This window comes from Populus alba, chromosome 16 (genome assembly GCF_005239225.2).
Source record: "Populus alba chromosome 16, ASM523922v2, whole genome shotgun sequence".
Taxonomy (NCBI): Eukaryota; Viridiplantae; Streptophyta; class Magnoliopsida; order Malpighiales; family Salicaceae; genus Populus; species Populus alba.
In genome coordinates this window covers 3,522,478-3,539,870 of record NC_133299.1, presented here as the reverse complement: position 1 = coordinate 3,539,870, position 17,393 = coordinate 3,522,478, and the positions used below count along the sequence as shown (strand labels likewise).

The window sequence follows — 17,393 nt, the reverse complement described above, 5'->3', positions numbered from 1 at the left end:
TTGAGCGTCAGTTTTCTCTTAAAATTAAATCTGTTCAAACTGATTGGGGTGGTGAATATCGTAAATTAAATACATTTTTTCAAACAATTGGTATTCATCATCGATTAATTTGTCCTCATACTCATGAACAAAATGGCACAGTTGAACGTCGTCATAGACATATTGTCGAAACTGGCCTAACCCTCTTAGGACAGTGTAATGCCCCATTGCGTTTTTTGGAACTATGCTATGGAATCATCGGTCTATCTTATTAATCGCATGCCTACTCCTGTTCTTCAAAATAAATCTCCTTTTGCGTGTCTGTTTCATCGCACTCCTGATTTATAATTTTCTACGCACTTTTGGGTGTCTTTGTTTTCCATTTTTACGTCCATATCATGCTCATAAAATTAGATTTTCGATCTTCTCCTTGTGTGTTTTTAGGCTATAGCTGCGTCTCATCTTGGTTATCGGTGTCTTGATTTAGAGTCTGGTCGTGTCTATGTCTCCCGTCATGTTCGTTTTTCATGAATGTGTCTTTCCTTTTCAAAAGTCTGAACAGGTAACAACACCCCCGGTTCCCCCCACTCCACCTACCTATCTTCCATCACTGCAACCCCCTTCCTGTTTTCAGCCTCTTCCTTCCCAACTCGGCAAAACACACAACTCACCTTTGCCCCTTGCCGCAACCCCAGCTTGCTCCCCTGCCCGTTGATTTAGCCGACCCTGCCTCACCACCCCACACAGCCATACTATCACCACATGCTTGTCTTTCCAATGATTATTGTGCAGAACAGGTTCTGACTTGCAGGATTCAGTTGCGGCACAACCTCGCCACCTCCCCGGCTTCACCTCCTGGTCTGCAACTTTGTGTTGATCTCTCCTCTTATCCTCTTCAGCACATTCCAGGTACAGGTGTTGCTACTCCATGTCCCGCTGCTCCTAAACACCCCATGGTTCTTCGTCCGAGACCGCCCAAGACAGCGCTGATTCACCACCACGGCAGCCACCTCTGCTGCTTCCTTCAGTCGGGTATCTTCTCCTCCCTCGCATGAGCCACTTATTTTTCCTGATGCTAACAAGATATGAGGCGTGGCATAATGCTATGCGAGAGGAAATTCAGGCCTTACGCGCAAACAGAACATGGACTTTAGTGCCATTTCATCGTCCATGAATGTTGTTGGTAGCCGATGGGTCTACAAAATTAAAACGCAAATCTGATGGTAGCATTGAGAGGTATAAGGCGCGCCTGGTTGCTAGGGGCTTCACTCAGCAAGAAGGTATTGATTACTCAGAAACTTTTAGTCCTGTTATCAAACAGGCAACAGTCCGCTTAGTGTTCTCCATTGCAGTTTCGAGTGGTTGGAAAATTCATCAGCTTGACATTCATAATGCATTTCTAAATGGAGTCCTTGATGAAGAGGTTTACATGAAACAACCTCCAGTTTTGTTGATTCTGCACTCCCAGGTCATGTATGTCGATTGCATAAATCTCTATATGGGTTAAAACAGGCTCCGCGGGCTTGGTACACTCGTCTGAATGATTTTCTATTATCCATTGGTTTCCGTGCTTCTAAAGTGGATACCTCATTGTTTATCTTTCTCGGTTGTAGTGACATTTGTTATCTTTTGGTTTATGTTGATGATATTCTGCTTACGTGGTAATAATGGAACTCCTGCTACAACGACTCATTCAGCTACTTGAGCTCTGAATTTAAACTTCGGGATTTGGGTGATGTTTCATTATTTCTTGGGTATTGAAGTGCAGTGTACTAGTCTGGGACTTATGCTTTGTCAAACATAAATATACACTTGATATCCTCACACGAGCTGGTATGTTATCCCTGTAAACCAGTTGCAATACTCCTATTTCGCATCCAAAGCCACCATTATGCCGGATCCATTGTTTTCTGATGCTACTCGTTTTTCGGCAACTTGTTGGTGCTTCTCCAATATCTCACTTTCACACGACGCCCGGAATATTTGCTTTGCTGTGTAACCGGGTCTGTCAATTTATGCATGCTCCTACAGAATCCCATTGGGCTGCCGTGAAACGCATCTTGCGTTATCTCGTGGTACGGCATCACATGGTTTACATATTACTCGCAGCTCTTCCTTTGCTTTACACGGTTTTACAGATGCAAGATTGGGCAGGTAGTATTGAGGATAGAAAGTCTACAGGTGGTTATCTTGTGGTTCTTTGGTCAGACGCGCAATTTCATGGATAAATCGAGTAAGCAACGCACTGTTGCTTCGTTCTTCGACGGAAGCTGAAGTACAAAGCCTTAGGCCGATGGCACGGCTGAGCCAGCGAGTTTTCTCTGGCTTCAGTACTTGTTAATCGGATCTTCAGATTCCGACTCATTCTGCTCCTATATATCTGGTTCATGTGACAACCTTAGGTGTGTAACGTATTTGTCTTTTGCAAACCCTATATTTCATGCTCTCGCACAAAAATATTGAGATTGATTATCATTTTGTCCGAGATAGAGTTGCGAAGAAGGAGATCAGATTCCGTTTATTTCTCTCTCAGGATCAACATTGCCGATGTTTCACTAAGACACTTCCTGCTGCTTCATTTACTACTTTTTAAATTCAAGCTTCGGGTTTGATCACTCCACCCTCAGCTTGACACGGGGCGTATTATAGAATGTAATTATATAGGAAACTATTGTAGTCACTATCTCTTATGTCAGTGGTAATCTCCAGCCTTTTTACTACCTTTTCCCATTGTATATTGCGATCTACCCTTCTCTCGCATAAGATAGGATGCTCCTATCCCCACATACTTATCCTCTATATCTACCTGCATGAAGGGTTGGCTAACCTAATTAGGGTTAAGTCCGCCTCCTAATTATTATCTCAACTAACCTTACCAATATAAGCACATTAATATTAATTAGAGATTGGAGACGTATACGAAAAATGTTTTCTAAACAATGAAAGTATATGGCAGTATATTATTCTCTATATATTATCCAATGGCATTGTAAGGCTATTAATGCTACTGTCGTTTTTAATGCAGAAAAAGCCACGTTCTATATAATGTAATCCAATTAGCATTTAAGGCTATTATTGCTGTTCTTTCGTTTTTCATACACAAAAGCACGTTATCAATCTCAAATAATTTGAACAACTTCTTTGACGACAAACGAGCATTATCAAATTGTTTATATTCTAATCTCATGTTCCCAACCGACCTATAGTCTCTATATAAAAGGCCCATCCCATATGCACAACAGCATGCAACGAAACCATAAAATATATAACCCACGAGCCATTTCAAACATCTCACCCCATGGCTAACCAACAAGACCACCAAGCCACGGGCATAGGAACCTCACAAAACAAGCCACAAGTGTTGTTGTGGTCAATCGGTGCTCTTCCGCACAAGGCCATCTAACAGCTCCTCACAACCCTAGGGCTCATCCTATCTCCACAACATCCACGGTCCACAGTTGGGCACCACCCACCAAATCGTCCAAGCCAAGCAAGTCGCGTTACACGGTTGGGGACTCGCCAAACGCAGCTGCGAGATATCCATTTTCCAAGATATCGCAAATACCTCCTTTTCATTGCCCGCCTGCCCAATCCAAAAGTCCAAAATCAACATTCCCTTCCTCACTTACAAGCCAGTCTTCAACGCCTCAATCACCTCTAATTACCGCCAAGCCCGTTTTCTCTCTTTTAACGTGCACTTTCGAAGCGGAAAAGGTTATTGTAATTCATGATCTTTAATGGGCTCTGTGATTGAAGAAAGTCAGATCCTCTCGATGCCGAGTCTTACACTTTCCTAGTGTGTCTGCTTTTGCCTATTTCCTTGTATGAAAGGGGAACGAGAAGGGAAGTTATAAGAGGAAAATGGTGTTGTTCCACGGAATACTCCTGTCTCTAGAAGGGTGTTTTCCGATGAGTTTGCGGATTCGTTGATTGTCATTACAGTAAGTACGCAAAGAGTGTCACACTGGCCGGTTTAAACACTTGCAAACTGGTAGAAACTGCTTATTTGGATTTATTCTTGAGTAAAAGATACAGATTAAGGAGGCATAAGCATTGGGCACTAGGGCCTTTCAATCCTGTGACAATACCAAAAAGCTCAAAAAAACAGCATTTTTGGCTTGGCAGTGCTTGATAAACAAGCAAAAACACGCGTAATTTACGTGTCAATTTTGGGACGACGACCACCTTCGATGATGAACAAATCAAGGAGCTGGCAATTGGGTTGAGAGAAGCAAGAAAAAGTTCATATGGGTTCTAAGAGATGGCGATAAAGGAGATGTTTTCAATGGAGAAGAGAGAAGAACTGAACTGCCAAAAGGGTATGAGAATTCAGTGGATGGGTTTAGGACTAGTGGTGAGAGACTGGGCACCCCAACTAGAGATTTTAGCTCACCCAGCAACAGGAGGGTTTATTGAGTCATTGTGGATGGAATTCTTGCATGGAAAGCATTAGCATGGGAGTGCCAATTGCTAGCTTGGCCTATGCACTCGGATTCAACCAAGAAACACAGTTCTAATAACAGAAGTCCTCAAGATTGGAATTGTCGTAAGGATTGGGCGCGACGAGATGAGATTGTAACATCAAAGATTGTTGGAAGTGCTGTGAATAGGCTAATGGCATCAACAGAAGGTGATGAGATGAGAAAAGAGAGCAGCAGAAATGGGGGAGTCCGTGCGAGGATCCGTGGTGAAGGTGGAGTTTCTCGTATGGAGATGGAATCCTTCATTGCTCATATCACTAGGTAATTAATTAAATCCAATTAACCCTGTTTTAGTCATCATGATGTGGAATTATCATGGCTATCAAATCTGAATTACAATAAATGAAGGCAGTTAAGTCCAAGAAATGTTGTCCTTGTACTCGTTGGATTGTCATGAAATTATATTATACTGTTTTTGCTTATAAAGGAGGAGAAGAAAATGCAGACTGTTTTTATATATATAGATTATACATTCACTAAGAAATAGTTTGAGCGATTCCATCATATTTATATTGGAATTAAAGTTTATAGGATCTTTCAATTAAATTGAATCAAAAGAAACTACTTAAATGTGGGATTGGATGCTTCCATGTTTAATCAAGTTGTTTTTAACTCGTAGTGAAATTTTTCTTATTGACTAGACACAAAGAGAGAGATAATATAAAAAATTATTTTACAATGAGTTAGATTACCCGAATGTGGCCGGTTTATCATGGAATTTGGTTCTTGTTTGTAGGAAAAATTCAATCAAATACAAGTACGGTCATAGAAAGCAATCCCTGTTTGCTGTGCCTCTGAGAAATTAAGGGCAAAGGAAAGTGTTTCCCCTTAATTAATTGCAACAAAGAAGGATATTCGTCCTCTTTGGTCACACAAGCGTTTTAGAACAAATAATTTGCGAGGAAGGAAAAGAGTTGACAAGTTCTAAGTTGAGAACTAATTTTAACGACTATCTACTACAGAATAACTTGGCTTTAACATCTAGCAAACGCATAATTAATTAATCTATTTTCGATGAATATTACACATCAAAACAAAAATTATTGGGGAAAAAATTCCCAAAAAAAAAAAAAAAAATGTGTGCGTTTGATCTTACGCTATTTTGACCCGCCCACCACTTACGTACCACTATTAAAAATAATTGTTTTTCTGAAGGCTTCTTCTGAGATTTACGTCTCAAAGCTTTGATACTCCTACTATATATATATATATATATATATATATATATATATATATATATATAGAGAGAGAGAGAGAGAGAGAGAGAGAGAGAGAGAGAGCATCCATATTAATTGATGTATTGAAAAAAATAATAATTCTTTAAAGATTAGATTTAAGGTGAAAATTCAAAAATTAAGAGAAAGAGAAAAACCTCCTTAATTACTTTTTTATGTTAAAATATTTTAATTATACAATGGAAGTATCCATTAGATTTTAGAAGGGGTAAATACAGTAACGGAACTCCCTAGAGTTTATAAAATTATAAGAAAAAAATTTCAATTTGAAGGTATTACAAAAAAAAAGGGTCAAAATATCTTTAATATTTTTAAAAATTTTCCTTGATGTTAAATTATTAGTTTTTAAAAATATTGATATCATATTGGGTAAAATAAAATAAAATTTGTATTATTTTCTTAAATATAAAAAAGTTATTAAAATTTAAACTTGTAAATATTTTATATAATTTCACAATATTTATTTTGAAAGTAGTAGCTTCTATTTTTTTTCTAGAAATTTTGTTAGTTAGTTAAATAAATTTTAAGATATAATTGTGTTTTAAATTTTAATTTTATAAAAATTAAAATAAAAATATTTTTTATTTATAAAACTTTATTTTTATCTATTTTTATATAAAAATCATTTATAATAACAACTAACACAAATATCAAAGACAAAATTCAAACAAACACATAATTATGTGTTATTTAACTGCGATGAATTGAGACCTTTTATTCAATAAGCATACTACTTAAACTCTACTATTAATGAACAATTTATTTCATATAATAACATAAAACATACATATTATTGAATACCTCATAGACAACCTTGTCAATATTTACTGTCCAAAACTCATAACTAATTTGAATCATAAATCTTTCAATTACAAGATAAACAATTTTTCACATGGTTCAATAACACGTGTATGTACTGTTTTATTATTATTATTATTTATCAGGATACTTAATTTAATTATACATTTCTTATTAAATGTTCATGGTTGTACTTCATGTACCAGGTTTATAAATTAGGAGGGAATGATAGTATTTGTCTTTACTAAGTCTAAGTCCTAAAAGAAAAGTGAAGTGCTACAACATATATATTATCAATGGACACATATTTCATACAGAAGAATATGGACATGGTAGAAAGACATGTAGCAATAGGCTTTGTATTAAAGGATTGACTTCAAATGAATTTGAAGTTGATTATTATGGAAAATTAGAAGAGGTGATTGAATTGCAATATCATAGCATATAAATAAAGTATTTTATTTAAATGCTATTGGTATGACACCACTGGTAAATGAATCAAAGTAGATCTCTATCATGGTTTGGTCAAAATTAATTCAAAGGTTAGAACATGTTATTGATTTACTTCGATTTCCAACAAATCAACATGATTCGACCAAAAATAGATTTCGGTATTGAAACCAAATGTTAGAATTTAAACTTATTAAATTATGTTATTGATGCGAATGAACCATAAATTATTGACTAATCAAGTCCAATGAATAATTTTGGGCAAAGAAATGGACAAATATTGGTTTACATCATGTAACTAAGGCAATGTTCTTTACAAGAGCATGAAGAACATTGCGCAACTAACAAACCCAACAAACATGCCCAAAATGCAGCCATTATCAAACCTTTAAAATTGATATTTTTGGCTTCTAAAACATGTTTTATTTATCCCAACAGCTTACACTAACATACAGAAACATATTTGAATAAAAAAAACACTAGCAAAAAACATCAAAATACTAAAATCAAGCTCGAAATACCAAATCCAAAACAAAAATAACTTAACACAACCTATATGCTCATGCAACATGGATTCAAAATTGGCTTTTTGAACCCATTTTGTGCATGTACATGTATAGAAAAGCCAAGCTAAACACCTTTGGATTAACATGCATAAGCTAGGTCAAAAAAAAAAAAAAACTAAAACAATATTATATATCAAAAACAAATTAAAACAATAATAAACAAGTATCAAAACATCAAAAAACTTTAGAACTAACAACACTAAATAGAGCAACAAAGTGGTGAATGCAACATTTGTTAGGCATTTTGAATATCTTTGTTATGCTTGTAAACATAAATATAAAAATAATAATAATAAAAAAACAACTAAATAAGGCCACAAGGGCCTTCTTGGATTAGAAAGGTATCTAGGATAACTACAATTTTTTTTCAGCCCCTTTTCTTTTGATTTTAAGGGGTATTTATAGGGTTTTGAGAAGGATTTTGAATCCATTCTTGACCCTTTATCTTAAGGGAATGGTTGTGAACCCTTGATAAGAACCCATAAGAAGCCTTTGGTGTGAAAACACAAAAAGAAAGCTGGTTTTTTACACAATTGAGTTTCACCCTTGGATGACTGAGTTGTCTATTTTTTAGGCTTCTTAGAGCATTATGACATCATCCCCTGTGACCACCTTAACTTGTTAGAGGGAATGCATGCCTTTCATTTGAATACAACCTTACTCAATTTGAAAATATGTAAGTCCATATTTATTTGTTTGAAGTTACCAGCCCAATAAGCCAAAACAATCGAAAACAGAGGTCTAGTCGACTAAACACCGTGTCACTCACCTTCTCTTCTTTAAGTTTGAAAGACGCTTCGTTTGGGTGAGATTATGGATTTTAATTTGGGATTTGCAAATTTCAATTAAGTCTTTGTTCTTCTAATTTCTTTTAATTGCTCCTTTGATTGTCTTTAAACTTTTAATTTCTTGCAATTTCACCACCGACAAACTCAACTATCAATCTTTAAGTTGGCCGCCTTTTTCATTTTGATAATTGATTCTGAATTTGTGCATTTTAACCCTTAATTGACCAAACAACTTCTAATTTCTTTAATTTGACCTTTAGTTAATTTTAGCCCTTACATTCACACGTTTTTTCTAATTTGATCCTTAGTTTTGTATTTTTTTTTTCAGTCACATCTCTAATTTCCCATCAAACTTCTATAGTTATGAAATTAAACCCTTGATTTGACCAAATTAACTCTTAAAAATTTCAATTCGACCTCAGACTTTAACTTCTTCCAATTAAAGCCTAAATTGACTAAAAAAATAATTTTTCTTGCAATTAAGCCCTCAATAAATTCAATTAAACCTTAAAAAAAATTCTAATTGATCACTTAAACATCCAATTTTGAATTTCCCTCCTCAGATTAATTTTTCTTTATCAATAGAGCATTCATCAATGGAAAATACACTGCCAAATCTTTTAATTTTACATATTTAATCATTCTCAACCAATCTTTGATGATTCCCTGGCGTTCCTTAACTGAGTTGATAAGTGTGCTATAATTTAAAAGTACATGAATATCTCATATCAGAGGATAATGAAGTTGTAATTAGGCTGGATGATGGAGCTTCTTCCAGGTGGAGAAGGGTTCAAGATGACCCAGTTATACGAAGGTCACCTGTTGTGTCCTGGTTCTATATGTGATAATTATTGAGAGATTTATTTTTTCTTCCTAATTATAAACTAATAAATACTCCTTTCAAGTCCAACATCCAGACTATGATCAAATTATGAAGGCAAACTATCTTTTTGAGAATCAAATTAAGAATTATTAGTAGTTTTGCTTAGCTTATTATTTAATCTCTACGGTTAATGTTATTAAGAATTATTAACATTCAAAGTTTATTAAATCATAATTCTTTATACAATTTAACTATAATTTTAAGTTTTGTGAAATCCTGATTTTTTTCTTGTGTCTATATATATGTTGCGTCGAATATATTACAAGCTTCAATAACACAAATAAACCATAAATTTAAATAAAATAAAATATCATTTAAATCCACATTTCAAATCTACTCTCCAAAAGGTCACCTTCTTTTAAAAAAACATAACGCTAAAGAATGAAAATTTGCTACAAATCTATCTTAGAAACCAAAATGTAAGCTAGTGCCCCTATTCGCCAGTTGTCGCCGCTGCCTCCATGGTGGTGGTTGTGGCGGTGGTTGATGGCGAGCAGGTTTTATTACAAGAGGAACAAAAAAGCGCGCGGTGTTTTCTTAAAATTAAAACGAGGAGAGAAATTATAACCGTTTGGTCTGTGATTTTTTCCTTGATGATTGTTATTCCGCAGGTCCATTAGTTTCGTTAAAGAAACCCAAAAATAGACGAAAGCCCACGAACAGTAGTAGCCCTTTAAAAAAAAAATTATATAACCCTCAGGATTGCTTCATATCAATAAAAATTTAGTTCTTTTTCGAATGATCTTCATGATACATCCTTATATTAATTTAATTAAAAAACTAATTTTCTTGAATGTGATTAAGTCCGAATTGTTTTTCGTTATACAAAAATATTTTGTTTTTATTTCAAGTTTGGATATCTTCAGTCACATTGTTTATTTCATAATTAATTTCCCAATAAAACATATTTCCCAATAAATCGCAGATAAATTAATTTCTCTGAACTTTAAATATTGTAATCACCGAAAGATAAACATAATGTTGCAAAGATTCCTTGACAAAGTGTATGTCAAGATAAAGTGTAATGTAAATTGCTGGAAACAGAGCATATCTATGGTGCTATTGGTATGATCCTGATTCTGCGACAGGAACTGCTAGATTGTTTCAGCTTGCATGTTATAACTTCAGTGCCTGCCTGCTGCTTGTGTCAAGGTCATTTCTCACTTACAAATTAAAATCTAAACGTTTTGATTGTATTAAGGTTCATTTGTTCTGGAGTTATCCTCTCAAATCTCTTGAATTTTGTTTTTTAGAGGAGGAAATATATATCTTAAACTTTGATTCACCCCCTTCAGATTGATGGAAATTGTCGAAAAATTAACTGCTTAAATGTTGATGAAATAACTTTAAATATGAATGAGTACTTTAAATATTAACTTTGATCTATATCTTAAACTTTGATTCACCCCTTTCACATGCCCTGATGGACAGGAATAATTGTGATCGTTAATTAGGACCTTGAGTGTATGCCTGTAGAATTCAAGAAACAATCCTAATATTGCATGATACTTCGTAAGCATACAGTCCCCTTGTGAGCATGTTATTGATTACATTTAACTAGACATAGTTTTTCTTTTCCCTGCCTTTTTCAGAGGATTACAGCCTTCTTATTTAATATTCTCCATACAAATTGGAGAGTATCCTCCACCACCATTATTCTACAGAGAAAACTTTTTGGCACTCTTTAGTTGAGATTGATGTCATATTTTGGCTGTTTATTTGGAGAAAAGAGCCCCCAATGTTTCTCAAGTTCAGGGTTTTTGTTACTCTCATCAAACATGGCAAAAATATAAGTTTCTATAGGCTTTCCAGGCCTCTTTGGGCTTCCTCTCTTCACATGTTGAACTAAGTTGTTGTTATAAGTTCTTGCATTATCAACCGATGTTCCTGTCTCTCCAGCCGTTGGCCAACCACTCTCTGATACCACGATTTCCAAAGAACCCCCTCCAGATTTCTCCAAAGCAGCGTAAACAGTGTCAAGATTGGCATCGAAGAGGTTTTGGTAACTCAGTGGTGGGTCAGAGACTTGTGGTGATGGAGCTGTGAAAAGAGCATAATCAAGACGAATGTTTTTTTGTGTCACCTAAGTAACTGAAGTATGGATACAAGTTAACCAGTAATGGAGCTTGGTTGTTCACTAAAAAGGGAATGATCGGATCGAGTAGTGGTCTACGGTCTCCCCTGAAAGAGCCTTTTGAGGGAGGGAAGGAACCATCCGCTATGACCCCGTAATCAATAGCGGTTGAAACTTTGATACTTCCTAGTCCAGCTGAATTGAGTGCGTTGCGAATGTTTTGCATGGCAGGAACTAGAAACTGTGCAGATGAATCTGAGGGCTTGACCTCATTTCCTACCGCAATGTATCGAAACTTGACATTGCCAAATTGTTTTACATTGCTTTGCACCCATGCATTCGCGTTGGCTTGACTGGAAGCAATCCTTTGAAGATCCGGATTTGGAAGACCTAGCATGAGCTCAATGTTTGGTGCCTTGAAGGGCTCGTAGAGCATCTTGGTTTGGATCATAGAGTCGCATTCTGCGAATGCCCCTCTGGTTGTAGAGAGCTATGACTTCTGATGGTGGTGGCAAGTTACCAAGCATTCCATAGCAAACACCTATCTGGGCACCTGTATTGAAATATTGTGATTATTTAGCTAACCATAGATGTTAAGTTGATAGCTTTAGTAAAACTGTCAGATAGCATAAAATTAACATGATTATGAGTATACCTGTTGTATCTAGGCTAGCTAGTAGGAGCCCAAAGAGTAGCATTATGGAAACCATGGAAGGGCTTCTGCAAGCTAAATTTGATCTAGCCATGCTTAAGGAAATCACAATAAACTATGAAAGAGAGATTGCAACTATGTTTGCCAAACTCCCTTTCTTGCCTTCCTTTTTATAGAGAAAATGTATACACCTAGACTTGGTCTTGCTAAGAATTTTCCCATCCTTAATGCCAAATTCATTATACTGTAAAACTACTGTGGAATGTATATTTTCCACAAATTGCAAATGCTATTGCTTGAACCATTCAATGCACATCTAACAGCTTTTCTTCTGGGACCTTATACATAGCTTTGAAAAGTCTTAAGAGCTATTAATTATCCTCTACGGCCTAAATTTTTCACAACCACTACAAGTTGTTTCACATATCTGCATCATACAAGAGCATTTCCTAGGTAATTAATAAACGTTCAGGTTAAAATTCATGTGTAAACTCGACAATTTTCATATATGGTGTTAGGTTTGGAATCATTTGGAGCTTATAAATTCGATACCGTTGTGTTCTAAGCCTTAAGACAGACGAAAGAAATTCTTGTATATTCTCTGCTGCTTGGCTCATTTTAAGGTTTATTCTTGCTGGGTTATCAGCGATAGAAGCATGTAAAAATTCTGTGATTCTAGCCGAGTTTTTACCGCAAAAAAAAAGTCTAGAATTCATATTCAAGTTCCAAATAGCTTGATCACATCAATTCGTGTTTCATACCCCCTGTATCATAGCTGTCATTTCCAAGCCAATTTTTCCATCCTTGTTTGACCACACCAGGAACAAGGTCACATGGCAAAGCCTCCATGAATTTTCAACAGCCCTCTCCTAGTGGGTGAATTAGTGCATTTATGGAAACCTAACTTATAAGGGGCTTGACTGGAATCTTTTTTTAAACTTGGATCATTTTTGTGTGCAAAATGAGGTGATTGCTGTCCATACAAGAGGCCATACCATCTAATATCTTCCAAATTTGCGGATGTCAACTTCAGTGTATGGAAAAAAAAAATTGGAAAATGTCATATACGAACAAGATTATGGTAGTGCCGGTTTGTTTTGTTTGTTAAAAAGTTTTTTCGTTTTCTTTTTTTTTAGTCCTCCTACAATCCTCTTTGTGTAATTTAAGATTAGACATTTCATTTACGTATTGAGAACATCTACCTCTCTACAGTACAAAAGATTTATCCCTTCTAAAGTCTTTCAATGGTGATGTCGTAGACATCATGACAATCTTTAATTTAAAAAAGAAAAGAAAAGAAATATTTTATCATTTTATTTTTAGAAGGGATAGGATTGATTTAAGAAATCGTTACACAGTATTATGATTAATAAAAATCATAACTGATTAACAGAGATTCTATAACACTAGACTGATTATATAAAAGAAAAATATATTATCACTCCTTAAATGTCCTACTTGAAAATATATTGCATCACTGATTTTGTTTTTAAATTGCTAATGATTTATTGTATTTATAATATTGATGGCCTGTCAATAATATTCATAACTTTAGTGTTAATGAATAATGAAATTCAGAATAATTTTCAATTTTAGTATGAATGTTAAATCTGATGGTTAATGAATATCGAAAGTATCTCCAACTTTAATATTAGTAAATATGAATGTTACATACTTTTCTTAATAAAAAATAATTTTATTTATACACAATTCACATAGCAATGATAAAAAAAAATATTTGATTCATATATTAATTTTACAATATAATTTATTTTATATTGTGAAGGAATTTATAATGGATAAAAGATATTTAAACTTATTGAAGCATAGGCTAAGATATGGTTAAGTATTGAATAAAATATATGATAAAAATCAATTCTTAAATAAATTTAAAGTTAAACTAATGTGTCTCGTTGATTGTTTTTAGATTTTCACTAACATCATAGAAATTTGAATTAATATATATATATATATATATATTAAAAAAGAAACTATGTCATTTGTTTTTATTTTTCAAGACGGTGGGTACTATAAATACATTGACCTTAAACATGGGTAAAATTATTATTTTTTATTTACAAAGATAGGGTTAAGAGTTTTATTATTTTAAAATTTTGGATATATCCTTGAGAATGTTTTTAATTTCACCCTTGGAGTTATGCAATTGCACCCTTGGATCTCTGCGTTACTTAAAATCATTTCCCAACACTTCTGCCATTCCAATGTCTTTCTTCCATTTTGCCTTGAGATTTCACTCCCACAAAGAGATTCAATATTTATCTATCAAAACCATAATTCAAATCAACAATCAACCAAGTTTTGAAATGAAAATGTGAATTTGATCAGTTAGTTAATTAAATACGTGAATTGTAATTTTGCCAATGAAGTACAAGTGTAGAAAGTTTCTTCATCATTTACGTCATCAGTTCTTTTACTTCTTCTGATGAGAAGTCCCAGCCGCCTGCTGTCATCGCCGCCTCCATGGTGGTGGTTGTAGCGGTGGGTGATGGTGAGCAGGTTTTATTACAAGAGGAACAAAAAATGGCGTAGTGTTTTTCTTAAAATTAAAACGAGAGAAATCGGATGCCAGGCCGCTATCAAAAAATAAAAAAAAAAAGTTTAAAAAAAGAAAACGAGAGAACCGCTTGGTCTGTGATTTTTCCTTAATGATTATTATTATTATTCCGCAGGCCCATTAGTTTCGTCAAAGAAACCCAAAACAAAAAAAAAAGATGAAAGCCCCACGAATAGTAGTAGTCTTTAAAAAAATAATTTCTTTTAAAAAAACCCACAGGATTGCTTCATATCTATCAAAAATTTAGTTCTTTTTGGAATGATCTTCATTATACATCCTTATATTAATTTAATTATTTTTTAAAAATAAATTTTCTTGAATGTGTATAGTCCGAATTTTTTTGTGGATATAAAAAAAGTAGTTCGTTTTTATTTCAAGCTTGGATATCTTTATTTCATAATTTAATTATCTTTCCCGTTATATCGCAGATAAATTAATTTCTTTGAACATGATATATTTTAATCACCAAAAGATAACCATAATGTTGCAAAGAGTATTTGACAAAGTGTATCCATTAAGAGGATTCTTGATGTTCCAACCTTCTATGCATGTATTTCAACATAAAGTGTAACGTAAATTGCTGGGAATTGAGCACATATATTGTGCTATTGGTATGATCCTGATTCTGCGACAGGAACTGCTAGATTGTTTCAGCTTGCATGTTATAACTTCAGTGCATGCCTGCTGCCTGTGTCAAGGTTATTTCTCACTTACAAATTAAAATCTAAACGTTTTGATTGTATTAAGGTTCATTTGTTCTGAAGTTATCCGCTCAAATCTCTTGAATTTTGTTTTTCAGAGGAGGAAATATATATCTTAAACTCTGATTCACCCTTTGTGATAGATGGAAAATGTCGGCAATGTAATTGCTAAAATGTTGATGAAATAACTTTAAATATTAATGAGTGCTTTAAATATTAACTTTGTTCTAAATTAATCTTAAACTTTGATTCACCCCTTTCACATGCCCTGATGGACAGGAATAATTATGATCATTAATTAGGACCTTAAGTATATGCCTGCAGAATTCATGAAACAATGCTAATAGTGCATGATACTTCGTAAACATACAGTAACCTTGTGAGCATCTTATTGATTACATTTAGCTAGACATAGTTGTTTTTTTCCCTGACATTTTCAGTGGATTACAGGCTTCTTATTTAATATTCCCCATACAAATTGGAGAGTATCCTACACCACCATTGTTCTGCAGAGAAAACTTTTTGGCACTCTTTAGCGGAGATTGATGTTATATTTGGGCTGTTTATTTGGAAGAAAGATCCCCCAATGTTTCTCAAGTTCAGGGTTTTTGTAAGTCTCATCAAACATGGAAAAAATATACGTTTCTATAGGCTTTCCAGGCTTCTTTGGGGTTCCTCTCTTCACATGTTGAACTAAGTTGTTGTTATAAATTCTTGCATTATCAACCGATGTTCCTGTCCCTCCAGCCGTTGGCCAACCACTCTCTGATACTACGATATCCAAAGAACCTCCTCCAGATTTCTCCAAAGCAGCGTAAACAGTGTCAAGAATGGCATCGAAGAGGTTTTGGTAATTCAGTGGTGGGTCAGAGACTAGTGACGATGGAGCTGTGAAAAGAGCATAATCAAGACGAATGTCTTCTGAGTTACCGGTGTAACTTAAGTATGGATACAAGTTAACCAGTAATGGAGCTTGGTTGTTCAGTAAAAAGCGAATGATCGGATCGAGAAATGGTCTGTGGTCTCCCCTGAAAGAGCCTTTTGAGGGAGGGGAGGAATCATCTTCTATGACCCCATTATCAATAGCGGTTGAAACTTTGATATTTCCGAGTCCAGCTGAATAGAGTGCGTTGCGAATGTTTTTCATGGCAGGGACTAGAAACTGTGCATATGAATCGAATGGCCTCACCTCATTTCCAACCGCAATGTATCGAAACCTGACGTTGCCAAAACTCCTTACATTTCTTTGCACCCATGCATTTGCGTTGGTCTGACTGGAAGCAATCCTTTGAAGATCCGCGTTTGGAAGACCTAGCATTAGCTCAATGTTGGTGCCTTGAAGAGCTCGTAGAGCATCTTGGTTTGGATCATAGAGTCGCATTCTGCGAATGCCCCTCTGGCTGTAGAGTTCTATGACTTCTTGTGCCGGTGGTAGGTTACCATTCATTCCATAGCAAACACCTATCTGGGCACCTGTACAAAAAATACTGTGATTATTTAGCTAACCATAGATTCTAAGTTGACAGCTTTAGTAAAACTGTCAGATAGCGTAAAATTAACATGATTATGAGTATATATACCTGTTGCATCTAGGCTAGCTAGGAGGAGCCCAAAGAGTAGCATTATGGAAACCATGGAAGGGCTTTTGCCAGCTATATTTGATCTAGCCATGCTTAAGGAATAAACTATGAAAGAGAGATTGCAACTATGTTTGCCAAACTCCCTTTCTTACCTTCCTTTTTATAGAGAAAAGGGAGCCCCACAATATCATCAACAAATTAACTCCTAGGTCGACGACTTGCATCTTGCTGTGGATGCATATATAAGAATTCTCCAATCCATAGTGCCAAATTCATTGAACTGCAAATTAACTACTGTGGATCGATGGATATTTTCTACAAATTGGAAATGCTAACTTGAACCATTAATGCACATCTAAACAGCTTTTCGACTGGGACCTTATCTATACATAGTGTCACACCCCCACAAAAATTTTATAAAGGCACGACATCGGCTGGCGATCTTCGTTGTGTTCTAAGGATTTGGTTCTTTGGAGTCGCCACCTAGTATTTGGTCACTAGGAACCCTAACTGGTCTTTCAGAGATTCTAAGGCAAGGGACTGGTTGCGTAAAGGGAAGGTACTAGCACCCCTAATACGCCCTACCTAAGGTAAGCTGCTTGGTGTTTGGTTTGCTCTATAGTCTATGGTG

General features: G+C 35.1%; 1 protein-coding gene and 2 pseudogenes across 1 annotated transcript; 1 reads left to right on the top strand and 2 right to left on the bottom strand.

The window, feature by feature from the left end:
* Positions 1-2,272: 2,272 nt before the first annotated feature.
* LOC118033922 (zeatin O-glucosyltransferase-like) lies at positions 2,273-4,725 on the top strand (annotated as a pseudogene).
* A 5,930-nt stretch (positions 4,726-10,655) lies between these two features.
* On the bottom strand, positions 10,656-12,068 carry LOC118033941 (glucan endo-1,3-beta-glucosidase, basic isoform-like; annotated as a pseudogene).
* A 3,481-nt stretch (positions 12,069-15,549) lies between these two features.
* LOC118033933 (glucan endo-1,3-beta-glucosidase, basic isoform) lies at positions 15,550-16,922 on the bottom strand. Its single transcript, XM_035039075.2, has 2 exons — positions 16,763-16,922; positions 15,550-16,655 (listed from the first exon to the last, which is right to left on the bottom strand). Exons 1-2 carry the CDS (start codon positions 16,851-16,853, stop codon positions 15,715-15,717), a joined length of 1,032 nt encoding a protein of 343 aa, XP_034894966.1. The 5' UTR covers positions 16,854-16,922; the 3' UTR covers positions 15,550-15,714.
* Between the last annotated feature and the right edge of the window lie 471 nt (positions 16,923-17,393).